The sequence below is a fragment of the Oryza glaberrima genome, chromosome 2 (assembly GCF_000147395.1).
Source record: "Oryza glaberrima chromosome 2, OglaRS2, whole genome shotgun sequence".
In the NCBI taxonomy this organism is placed as follows: Eukaryota; Viridiplantae; Streptophyta; class Magnoliopsida; order Poales; family Poaceae; genus Oryza; species Oryza glaberrima.
Genome location: NC_068327.1, coordinates 32222759 through 32235907, shown reverse-complemented (window position 1 = coordinate 32235907; position 13149 = coordinate 32222759). Strand labels below are relative to the sequence as shown.

Here is a 13149-nt window from a genome sequence, read left to right as displayed (position 1 = left end):
TTGAATTCATCTGGCAAAAACAGATCCGTCATTCTAGTCTGGTTTAAGTATTCTCCATGTGGTCAGTCACATCAGTCTCCAAGTAAGACAGGCGAACAAACTGTCGCAGTTGTTGTGCCTGCAGTAGTTTCCACCGTATTCCCTTCCTGTGAATTCTGATATCGTCATCTTGAAATGATCTAGGCCGTGTTTAGTTCAATTTCAATTTTTTTAAAGTATACGGACACATATTTGAAGTATTAAACGTAAACTAATAACAAAACAAATTACATATTCCGCCTATAAACTACGAGACGAATCTATTAAGCCTAATTAATCCGTCATTAGCAAATGTTTACTGTAGCATCACGTTGTCAAATCATGGCGTAATTATGCTCAAAAGATTCGTCTCATAATTTACATGCAAACTGTGCAATTGTTTTTTTCGTCCACATTTAATGCTCCATGCATGTGTCTAAACATTTGATGTGATGTAATTTTTGAAAGTTTGAAGGGAACTAAACACAGCTACTCTTAGGGGTGGATAACGAGCCAGCTCGGCTCGTTTGAGCTCGTTGTCTTCGTTAATGTTAACGAGCTAAAAGGCTAGCTCGGCTTGGCTCGCGAGCTGGCTCATTAGGCTCGTTAACGAGCTATATCTCATTAATATCATATTAATAATTTCAAATTTAGCATTTTATTATGTATTAACATAATAATAAACACTAACTAATATAATACTCACTAAATATGAATAGTTTTGATGTAATTAAAAGACTAAGCACTAGTCAAGAAACACTGAGTTCATGAAGATATGATGATATTTTATACTAACAAGCCAAATAAGAAGCTCGCGAGCTAAAATGCTAGCTCAACTTGACTCATTAAGAGTACAAGTTTGAATCGATCCGAGCCACGAGTTTTGAGCTTTTTGTCCACCCCTAGCTACTTTGGCCTTGTTTAGTTCCCAAAAACGTCACAACGAATCTTTGAACATATACATGAAGCATTAAATATAGATACATTAAAAAATTAATTGCACAGTTTACATGGAAATCGCGAGACGAATCTTTTTGAGCCTAATTAGTCCATGATTAACCATAAGTGCTACAGTAACCCACATGTGCTAGTGACGGATTAATTAGGCTTAATAAATTCATCTCGCGGTTTCCAGGTGAGTTATGAAATTAGTTTTTTCATTCGTGTCCAAAAACCCCTTCCGACATCCGGTCAAACGTCCGATGTGACACCTAAAAATTTTCTTTTCGCGAACTAAACACACCAAACTCTGAACCTAGTACAATACCTGAAAGCTACCCTGGCAGGTTGGCACCAAACTCTGGCCTTGTTTAGATCCCAAAAAATTTTGGCCAAAAACGTCACATCAAATGTTTGAACACATGTATGGGGCATTAAATGTAGAAAAAAAACCAATTATACAGTTTGTATGTAAATTGCGAAATAAATCTTTTGAGCCTAATTACGCCATGATTTGACAATGTGATGCTACAGTAAACATTTGCTAATGACGGATTAATTAGACTTAATAAATTCGTCTCGCAGTTTACATGTGTAATCTGTAATTTGTTTTGTTATCAGACTACGTTTAATGCTTCAAATGTGTGTCCGTATACTTTAAAAACTTTACACCCAAAGAACTAACACGCACCTTCTGTATTTTTCACTGTTTCGCAATTTATCGTTCCCTGCAGAGAATTTGGTGTTAAGAGTATATAGTACGAATTGAGTCAGGAACTCAGGATCCAGTGATCCATCAAGGGCACCGAGCTTTGCATGGTAATTTCCATTAATGCTATTTTCTACGAGGAGAACATTAGATGTTTTTTCGCAAAATCTATTTCGAGAGGCATCTCGATTTAGACTTAACGAGCGACGCGGACAATTACGTGAGAAGTACTATTAGCGTACATGCATGCAAGTAGTTTTTGCTATTAGGTTGTGCATATTTTTTTTCTTCTTATGAAATTTTCTATTAAATTACTTATCCGATCTATAATCCGATTACATCGTTGTGTTCGTAACAATTAAATCTTTACAACAAGATCTCATATGATTATATTTTGATGAAAAATCACAAATTACTTTTATGTTATGTTTAAATTAATTTTAGATTTCACTAAGTTACTTCTTAGACATACAAAAGTTAATTCAGTAAAGCCTAAAAGTAATTTACATATATTATAGAAGTAACTTAGAACAAAACGAATGTAACTTTGACATGTCATTTGAAGTAAATCCGTTGTAGAGATAAAAACATGACTCTATCTAGAAATTAAATTAATCAGCACAAATTATGGAATTAACTAAAAACAATAATAAAAGTAATCACCTCAGAGCATTATGAATGTATAGGAAATATTTTAATCAAATCTAAAAGTAACTTATATATATGATAATTAAATATATGATAATTTGTTCAATGAAAAAAGGTATTAATCAAAGTTACTTTCTTTCTCTTTTTTTTTATAAGTTACTTCTATAATATATGTAAATTACTTTTAAGCTTTACTGAATTTACTTTTGTATGTCTAAGAAGTAACTTAGTAAAATCTAAAGTTAATTTAGACATATCATAAAAGTAGTTTGTGATTTTTCATCAAAATATAATCATGTGAGAGCTTGATGTAAAGATTTAATTGTTATGGACATAACGGTGTAATCGGATCGTAGATTGAATGAGTAGTTTAAGAGAAAATTGTATTTGAAGTATAGGTAGATGGTGTCTCTTATAGATGAAGTGATAGTTGGTTTAGACAAACCAGCTATCACTAGCTGTGTAGTCACGTCCATGTTTTTTTGCATCATTTCTACGGAAGTTGAAGATGAAGTTAGGACATTAAAAACATAAAAGTTATTAGCGCGTAATTAATTAAGTTTTAATTATTATAAACTTAAAAAAATATTTATTTGATATTTTAAAAATAACTTCTATATATAAAATTTTCACATGAAATATACCGTTTAGCTGTTTGAAAAAATATGCTAACGAAAATCGAGGTAAAATATATATCTTATTTAGAAAAGAACAGGCGTAGACAATAGAGTTTCAGCTCTCTCTCTCTCTCTTTACTTAGCTGCTGCATGAAGTCTCTTATGATCGATGTCGAGACCAACTTGCTGGGAGGGCACTAAACTGAACCGGGTCTTGAGCCGACCAGCTGAGAGTAGTCATCGGCAGCAAAGCACGTTATTTATTATTGCAGCGGATGGGTCGTTAGCACGCGAGTCGTTGCAGTCCTCCTATAGAATCAGAGTACGAGAATACTGTTCCGTTCCACGCCGTATAAGAGGGTGTAAATGAATGGAATCATCCCACTAGTGTCCTAAATTACATTAACAAATGTTTAAGGAGCAAGCATAATTTCGCTGGTTTTATGCTGGCCTACTACTGCAACTCAAACCCAACAATAGTATGACAGAGAAACAAGGCGAGGCTACCCTACGAGCAGAGTTGAAATCTGCACCAGTAATACCTGGAGGTGGAGTGTTGAGCTGACAAGACCAAGTTGCTTCTTGTTGATGGGAGCATAAATGGACCAAGAGTACAGGTAACACCGTGACACTTCAAAATGGGACGACAGTCTGGAGTCCTGGATGAATTTCCATGTAAAAATCACTAGTACTTGTAATAGTTGTACTCACAGGATGACAGGACTACAGGAGCATACTGAACGATCCGGCTGCACGCCTCCACCCGGCAAACTAACGGTCAAACAGTCCTTCCGTCAAAAAAAAAAAAAAAAAAAAACTCAACCTCGTAGTACGACGTGACACATCCTAATATAACAAATCTAGACATAAAATATATTTAGATTCGTTGTACTTACTAGATTGCCTTTTTTAGACGGAGGGAGTACTTGTTTGTACTCCCTCCGTCGCAAAATATAAATATTTTTGGACTCTGACACGGTCTCCGAAATACTATTTTGATCAACAATGTCTATAAAATTAAGATGTTTTAAATAAAAAGAGTTATATATTATAATAATTTGTTTAATATAAATCTAGTAACATCAATTTTATATGATTGATCTTTTTTATTTTTTTCTATTAATAGTTAAAGTTGAAAATGTTTGACTTGCCATATGCTAAAAGTGCTTATATTTTCGGACGGATGGAGTAGTATTTTCCTTTTGCATCCTCTTGGAAGCATGTAAATATTTCTTCACCATTTTAATATAAAACTCAATTTCATGAAAAAAAAAAAGATCAGCAGTTGTAAACAAATCATGAGCGGGCCGAAGGTGACTATAAGGCTAAGATTAACAACCATCTAGTGAGTCGTTTTGCAACGGTTTTGGGAGTTAGAAAACGGGTTATACCCGGTTTTATGGTTAAGGGATGCGATTCAACCAAAGGCATGAGTTTAGGAAGGGCAAATAGACACTTATTCCTCTTCTCAGCTGAGACCGCAACATCCGGCCCAACTGGAAGCAGCAGGGCCGCCCTTGAGGCCACCGCGCATCCGCATCGCATAGTGTAACGTACGCGGTAGACCGGTAGTGTCGTAGAGACAACACGCACGGCCGAGAATGAGGATTGAGGAGGCATACGTAGCGGAAGTATGCGATGCGGATGCGCGGTGGCAATGCTTTCCTCTGCTCATCAGAAATTCCACGAAGAGAGTAAAGCAGAGGAGCTATAAGCACGCGCGGACCGGAGCAGTACACGCCGGAGCTATAAGCAGGGTAATGTGACAAGCAGTCAAGCAGAGCAGCAGCAGCGGCGTCGGCTCGTCTAGCCTCAGTTTCTGGAGCTTCGGCGGGCTGTTCCTCGTCACCGGCGTGCTGTCGGGCGTCATGCTCATCGTCGTTCGTGTACCGGGAGCGCGACGAGCTTAGGTCGGCGGAGTCCGGCGGCGGGAGCATGTCTCTGTGGCGGAAGCGCGGGTGGCTGCAGCACTACGGCAGTAACAGGAAGGGCAAGAGGTACTCCAACCTTCAAGAGACATGGCGACGAAACAATGAGAAACGGCAGCACGAGTCAGATGCACAGTGGACGGAAGAAACAAGAGGCCATGCGCAGCTTCACCGCTGCAGCCGCGAGTCCAACGAGTGGCTCCAGAGAATCGGAGATAGACGTGGCTTCTCCAGCGGATGCGGATGAAAAGGAAAGAAACAACTAGCCCATTGTCTCAGAAATACGTGCGCAAGATGAACAGGTACATGGATTTTAAGTATTATAGGGCACGTTTCAGAATTGAACGACGAGAAACCACACAACATAGTACGATAAAAGCCCAAAACTCTCATAATCTGACGTCAGAACGCACATATCGGAAGGTATCGGAAAGTTTACAAACGATATACTTTCTTCAGGTTATCAAGTTATCTAGTGCAGAATACATGCAACATCGTCAAATGAGTTACGAATGAGCGAATCAGTTATCAAAGGCACGTACCACTTTTGATAGCAATATCCACCTCTAATTTCAGTTATTGCCATTTCTGCAAGCGTAGTACAATAGGAAAGCTTGCTGAAGTCATCCAGATATATTGGCCTGGTCGACTTCTTTTCCACTAGAAAGTAGCAGTACTCTAGTGCAAACTCCACAGAACACAGGGTACTACTCTGATGGAACGAGTAGATATTGTATATTTCCTCGTGTATGTTGACAGTGAGAACTGTCTTCTCCAAAATAACAGCAACAAAAATAACCCCATGCATCATTACAATCCACATATCAAAGCTTGAACTTTATACAAGCACACGGTCACCACAAGTAACTGTATTCTGTCGTATTACCTCAGAAAGCAGATCACCCTAATGCATTTCAATCTCCTGCACAGGAATATCTGTGTGGTCAGAGCGACGAGTATCAGATGTTCCAGATGAGCTCGCTATCTCAGATTTGCACAATGGGCAAAGTGCATTAATCTTCAGCCATTTATCAACACATTCCTTGTGGAAACAATGTGTGCAGGGAAGTTCACGAAGCTCATCATTGTGTGCATACTTTGCAAGACAGATGCAACAAACCTGCAAAATCAAAGGGTACAGGCACAATAAATAACTACGATATGAAATAGTTGGTTTGCTGCCAACAGATGAAAAAAAAAAGTGAGAGGAGGGGGGCATACAGCATCCTCAGCAGATAGTGACCGCTCCTTGTCAGTCCCTGCAGCTACTATCCCACCATCTTGGCCTTCAGCTTCATTTCCTGAACTATGACGGCGTTTCTTGGTTTTGAATTTGTATGTTGGAAGAGAATTGATGGATTCTGAGGTAGCCCCTCTTGTATTGTTTGTATCTTCTCTAAATCCCATAACAGATATGATGCAGGGTAGGCAGCAGCATATCATTGCACAGAGGATGAAAGGCATGGCATACCCAATACAACTAAAGGTAAGGAACACAATACATAACCTGGCAGGGAAAAAAGTCAGCAACAAGATCAAGGGAGCATCTTATCCACACAAAAAATATTTGTATTTACCTGTACAAGTTTGGAGCATCGGCAGCAGAAGAACGCCCGCCAAATATCCACACATTTCCTACGACGAACCACACAGCAAAGAAACAATCCAAGGCCATCTTGAAGTGGTCAAAAAGAGCATTAATCCTGAAAAGGCATTTGTCTTTAAATAGCAACATTGTGAACATGTGTAAATAACAATCTAAACAATAGTGTTCCTTGCAATGCTCATACACAGATGCTTCAGACATGCACTAAAACATATCTAGACTAGTTGATATCTTGTAACATTTTCCTAGGCCAACAACACGACTCGGCAAGCCTAGCCATAGAACTAAAGAAGAATCACTTATATACAGGCAAGATCTCACAATAGCAATTTTAATGCAAAAGATGCACAACAAAGTACCTTGGATTAGCGAGCACTGCATTTCGTGCAGCATTCCTTCGACGCTCTGATGCACTAGCAGAAGGCTCAGTTGAATTGTTCTGAGAGGAGCCTTGAAGTGTATGTGCTGGCTCATTTTCACCATTGACAATATTGCGGTGTATATAGCGCCAATAAAGATGGGGTAGTGTAGCAAAACAACCAACTGTATAACCTATGACCCACTCAAATAATGGAGCTTGCGGATGTTCCTTTCTTGAAAGAGAAAGCACAACAATAGCAGCTACAATTTGGCTCACATTGACAAGAACTTCTATTGAAATCCAGAGTCCAGAATTCAAAGGGCTTCTGTGCCGGCGAACATAGTTATCACTTCTTCTAGCACCTGAAGTATGTCCTGCACTAGGTGCACCAACTGCTGATGGTGCCTGCAAAGCAGGTACTAGCGCTCTGGTTGCAGATCTATCAACAGGATTTGGTTCTCCATGGTTTTCTCTAGCAACACTATGGGAAGTCGAAGTAGATGGACCACTGTCCCTTGGAATATCAATTATGTGCTCATGGCCACTAACACCTGTAGTTTGTTCCATCCTCGAAGCGTGCATATCGGTATGACCTTGAATTTCAAGTAACGTTGAAGGCTGAGGTCATCAATTCTTAGATGCAACAAAGAAAGAAGCAAGCTGCTAAATTTCTGAGACCTCCAGTTTTCTCAAAACTGAGTGCAGGAATTATCTACGATTCTACGCTTCAGCAGAGACTTCCAGCTTCAAGTGAACACTTAGATTTATATCACAAAGAGAGCTGTTCTGCAAGAGAACACAGTAAAAAAAAACATCAATTTCGCACATAGAAGGAAAATAAATTTTCAAATAAACATTAAGACGACTAGAAATGAACATAGAAATTATTGCAAAGCTGCTGAACACGGAAATGAAGAAAGCAGGTAATCTGTATGTTCAACAAGTTGAAATTATGATGCATTTTAAAGGTGATCAAACATCACAAACCTGTCCCCGTTTATGTAATCATGGGGCTTTGGACATTGTTTTTGCCCTTTTCAGAATACTAACACGCGTAAAAGAAACAGCAGTGGATATTAAAGCATACCTACCTCCTCTCAAGCATAATAATATCCATACAGTACATAGATGGACAGGTCACAACGCATAGAAGAAAAATAATAAACTTTGACAGAACATGTATGCGCAGTATGCAGGTTTGCCTAATTTAGTAATATTTAAGTTTGTCTAAATTATAAAGTGTAGAGACCACCATGCAGGCAAAGCTAGCAGCTGTCTATTCACACATGTTTCCACTTTCTGGGTTATACCTGATTAACAGCAAACCACAGCTGACACACAACTTTACCAGGTGAAAGTTATACCAAAGTATAAAAAACAGGCTAGGCTAAATTAGGAACCAGAACATAGAGTGTAAAATCAGGATGCAAGGTTCAATACAATACATGTGTTGTATTGTATCTTATCATAGCACGTAAGAACATATCCCACAGTTTAGACTCTAGAGATGCAATAGGTGGAATATTCAACAGATCTGAAGGCCTGATGTCAAAATCAACACTACAATAACCACAGCACGGTACATCATATAGAAACAATATCATTCACCTCTCATAGGATCCAATGATCCATAATGACCAAGGTCATTCATAGCCAATGTTTGGAAAAACATGCCTTAAATTAATACCAAAGGCGTTTGGCAGGCAAAGAACAGGACATCACTCGTAGTATGGATATGCAAAACAAGCATGATAGCACCAAGGGTAAGATATATCAGTGAAGAGAGAAGAAGCACCAAAGTTTGTAAAAGTATAATAGCATTCAGAGAAGGGAGAGTAAACTAATCCACCCTACTGAAAACACATTGCAGTATGACACAACCTGACCTAACACATTCAGATACCAGGCTGAGGTTTGCATCCAGTTCCTGAAAGACCAAAATCCAAGTCCTGATCTATTTTTACCAGTACTGAAACAACCAAACTGGGATTATATCACAAAACACCACTACCAACAAAATTTGACACCAAGTTTAGGCAATCCATATCCGTACACACGCACATTATTTCTCTCTTTTCCAAGGAATTTTCAGCAATTCACATTCCAAAGAACCCTTACTTTCTCACCATTGGTGTTGTAATGAAGGCCAACAATAGTCAAAACGGACAACTCCTAATTGATGAATGCATAGAAAATATATATTGATTTTACAGAATAGTGTTTGTCATTACCACTTAAACCCTGAAAACTAAGACATAACAGTATGCATAAAACCAAAAACCGGATGAAGTTCCCCTAACATGAACAAACCACAGATCGATCCCCTAACAAGCACAGCCACAAAAAGTCATTCCCCCCTACTATCTAGGTCCCACTTTCACATGATATTGAGGCATTGCGCAGAAGCACATTTGGGAATATTACCGTAAACGTGAGTTGTGCTACATTTAAGGTAAAAATTCAGAGCAATCGCAGATCTGGCGAATCCAAACCATATATAAACACACGAACCCACTCAGGTCAGCCGATCCGCGTAAGCAAATATCACAGTCGAGAGGATTTGGGGCGCAGATATTTACCACGGACTTAGAGCAACACCGTGGAGGGTAGATCGGTGGCCCGACAGCTGAGATTCCCCCTAGGCACGACTCCCAACTCCGCCGGATGGGAGGGTACCCGCGCCCGTGGCAGAGGACACGGCGAGCGGGAGGCAGTGGCGACGAGGGAGCCGCGCGCATGGGCGGCGCACAACCCTAACCTTACCGAGTCGTCGCCAGATGCACAGAGAGGAGGGTAGCTCGCGCTCGCGCGCGCGCGCGAGGCGCGACGCGGGAGCGGCGCCCGCACGGTAGACGACGGCGCGGCCGAGGCGCGCCGAGCTCCGCTGCCTGCGCCGCGGCGGCGACGGCGGCGGCGGTGGCGAGGTGAGGTGGGCGGAGAAGCGGAGAGGCCGAGAGGGAGAGAGAGGGTTAGGGGGTGGGGTTGGTTGGTGACGAGGTGAGCAACGAAGGGGTCTTCACCCTCTCGCGATTGGCCGATTGGGGATCGCTTCGTCCTCCCGCAAAGCAGTGGGGGATATGGGGAGACGGAATATGGGCCGGGTCGGGCCGGATCCGCGACCGTGACTGAAAACGAGCCCCCTGAACCACCCACCACACGAGGTTCACCCACCAACCACCGTATGGTCCACATTGCCTCTTCGCAGGCCCATCTTTCTCCTCGGCCCAACCAATTACACGGCCCATCTACACTTGCTTCACGACGTGTTGCACGAGTTCTTCCGTAAGGAACAAGGGCCTGTTCACTTTGATGCCAAAATAAACCTAACCAAATTTTGGCAAGGCATAGTTGCCGAAATTTTGGCAACTTGCCAAAATTTTAGCAGGATTTCTTATATAGTTACCAAAATTTGGTAGCAAACTAAATATAGCCACTTTTTTGGCAACTTTACCAAAATTTGATAAGGTTGAAAATGGCATCAAAGTGAACAGGCCCTAAGTTCTCGTTTTATCGCTCAATTTGAAATTCATCCCTAAACCACAATACTACTAGATATAACTTGTCTCTCAACTTAAAAATCGGGTCACATTTGGTCCCAACGCAATATTCCTCTCAGTTTTGGCTGACGTGGCAGCTAGTATTACGGGACGAATTTCAAATTCAGCGACAAATTGAGGGACCTAAAGTGAACTTATTCCTTTCAGGAATGCTCGTCTTGTCTATCTCCTCGGCCCAACAAATTACACGGCCCATCTTTATACTACACTTGCTTCACAACGTGTTGCACGAGCTCTTCAGTAATGCTCGTCTTGGATGTGATCACGAATTTTACCCTGCTCGAGTGCCCTGTTCCATTCAATTTCGGGGACAGTTTGATCACGGTTTTCACGTGCTCTAGATTACAGGATAGTAATACTTCTCCGTAACACTTTTCGAGCTGGCATGACCTGCACTTACAGCATTCTGCAGAAACAAGTGGAATACCTGTTAAATTCAGTGTATCATCTGCAGGATTGCAGGAACTCTTGTCAGCTGTAGTATTACAGCATCACTGTATCAGTGTCGTTTGGCCTTGCAGGCAACAGCAGCAGAGCAGAAGAAGAGACCTGTCGGATGATGCCCATAGCGAAAACCACCGAGCTTCCTGCGGTTTTCATGGCTAAGCTGTTTAACTTTGTTCATTGAACACCTTTGTTTAGCTTGGCTTTTGTCCATTCATTTGCTGTTTTCGCCAACAGCTTGTACCTAAAAGGCAGGACACCAACAGGTTAGATGCAGGCGACATGTTTGAGACAGATGCTGCATCGGAGACGAAGTCCGGCTGGATTTGTTCGCTCATGTTGGGACACTAGGACATATACTCTACTCCACTTATGCAGACGCAAGGGCCATATGCTCAACGAAGCTTTTGACGCGTTGGCCTAGTAGTAGAAGAGGGCCCCCTGGCCCAGCACATAGAGCCTGTCGCATCAGCCAGGGCTGGCATGAAAATGGAATTACCCTGCATCTTTAGCGTCATTATCTACTGGAGTACTATCTCCCAGACCAGTAGAATTCAGCTCGTGCTCATTGCGTTTTTTAGTTCACTGAACTCGCCTGACCCGTAAAATTCCGCTCGTGCTCTTTGCGTTATTGGAGTTTACTGAACTCGCCTGATGACCCGTAGAATTCCGCTCGTGCTCATTGCAATTTGGAGTTCACTGGACTCCCCTGATGCTACTTTCCTCGTGCCTGGAATTCAATGCATTCATCAGAATTTGTTGATTCCACGATCGAGCCGTGCAGACAAGAGAGCATGCATAACGATTATTCCCACGTGATGTTGTTCGGTTTACTCAGCTGGGAGTAGTAGTACCGTCTGGTAGTGCAGCTCTGATTCTTTTTGCTTTTTTTTTTAAGAAATATATTACATACACCATAATTACAACGTACGCATACCCACCCATATATCGACGAACAAGTCATTTATCACTTAAAGGATAACTAAACCTATACGCAAACATCCATATTAAGTTTAAGACTTGAATCGGGATAAACACGTCCATTTGAATGAACCCAAATAATTGAACCATGCTGGAGATGTATTCTAATAGCTCGAGTGGATTGTCCACCCGTTTATTGCATGTCAACTAGATGATTGCGAAAAATTTTCAAAAAAATTGACAAGATAGATCAATATGTAATATATCACTCTACAAACATGCAAGTTAAAATTTTACTTGTACAAGTCGTAACAAAAATAACAAATTTAAGTGTAAATATACATATAGTAATTTGAGTTTTGTTTGTTATTTTTTGTTACAGTCTGTAGAAGTTGAATTTTAACTTGCAATATTTGTGGATTGATACATTACATATTGATCTATCCTATTCATATTTTTTTAATTTTTTTCATAACCATTTAGATGACATGCAATAAATGGGTGGACATCCACTCGAGCTGTTAAAACAGTTTCCCAACCATGCTCCCTATACGTATACGTATACGTATATATCAGCATGCAGTTCCATTCGCTGAACCTTGCCGACAACGATTCCTCACTATCTGGCACCCCATCCTGCCCAGTTCCCCATCAATCCCCGTCCGGCAGCAAGTGTGACAAGGCAACAAAACGAGCTGCCATTTTCCGTACCTGGATACATACATGCACGCTGGCGACGGACGGACGGTACGTTCGGACAGGTTATCGGCACGTCGACTGATCCCGGAGAAAGACGGCGCCAAAAGGTTGCGTACTAGCGTCAAGGAGTGTTGGCAACGTGACAGCCGAAACAGCCGTGGATCGCAGGCAACAAACAGTGAGTAAGCCATCCATCCAGCCAGACGACACCGGTGTCCGTTTTATTGCGAGCATTGAATCCGAAAAGGTGCCTGCCTCCCGGCCGATAAACAGATAGAAGCGCGCGTGTACGTCGTCGTCGCTGGTTCCGCTATCCCGCCACCGTGCGCTGCGTGATGCCGTCGCCGTCTCTCGTGTTTCGCCACGAGCCCAACAAAAGAAAAAAAACGGTCTGATTTAGTTTCTAACTTTTTCTTTAAACTTTTAATTCTTTTTATCACATTAAAGCTTTCCTACACATACAAACTTTCAACTTTTTCATTATATCATTTTAATTTCAATTAAACTTTCAATTTTAAAGTGAAAACACACCTAATATTGCTAGCGGCAGCGCGCGCGTACGCTCGCGATGCACCGCTCGTTCGCCATGACACGGTGCGTGCTGTCAAGCGTCGCGCGATTGCGGATTCGCCGAGCGGCAACCGGTGACCGTGATGCGCACCTGCCTTAGCTAGCTAGCGTTAAATGCTTCGAGAATCTTTG

At 41.4% G+C, this 13149-nt stretch overlaps 1 protein-coding gene across 2 annotated transcripts; it reads right to left on the bottom strand.

Moving 5' to 3' along the window:
* Nucleotides 1-5570: 5570 nt before the first annotated feature.
* LOC127763476 (E3 ubiquitin-protein ligase At1g63170-like) lies at nucleotides 5571-9861 on the bottom strand. Of its 2 annotated transcripts, none has more exons than XM_052288187.1 (5): nucleotides 9406-9861; nucleotides 6825-7612; nucleotides 6437-6562; nucleotides 6081-6366; nucleotides 5571-5979 (listed from the first exon to the last, which is right to left on the bottom strand). In XM_052288187.1, exons 2-5 carry the CDS (start codon nucleotides 7406-7408, stop codon nucleotides 5764-5766), a joined length of 1212 nt encoding a protein of 403 aa, XP_052144147.1. In that variant the 5' UTR covers nucleotides 7409-7612; nucleotides 9406-9861; the 3' UTR covers nucleotides 5571-5763. The 2 variants fall into 2 exon arrangements, with proteins under 2 accessions (XP_052144147.1, XP_052144148.1); XM_052288188.1 differs by having other exon boundaries at nucleotides 6825-7607.
* Between the last annotated feature and the right edge of the window lie 3288 nt (nucleotides 9862-13149).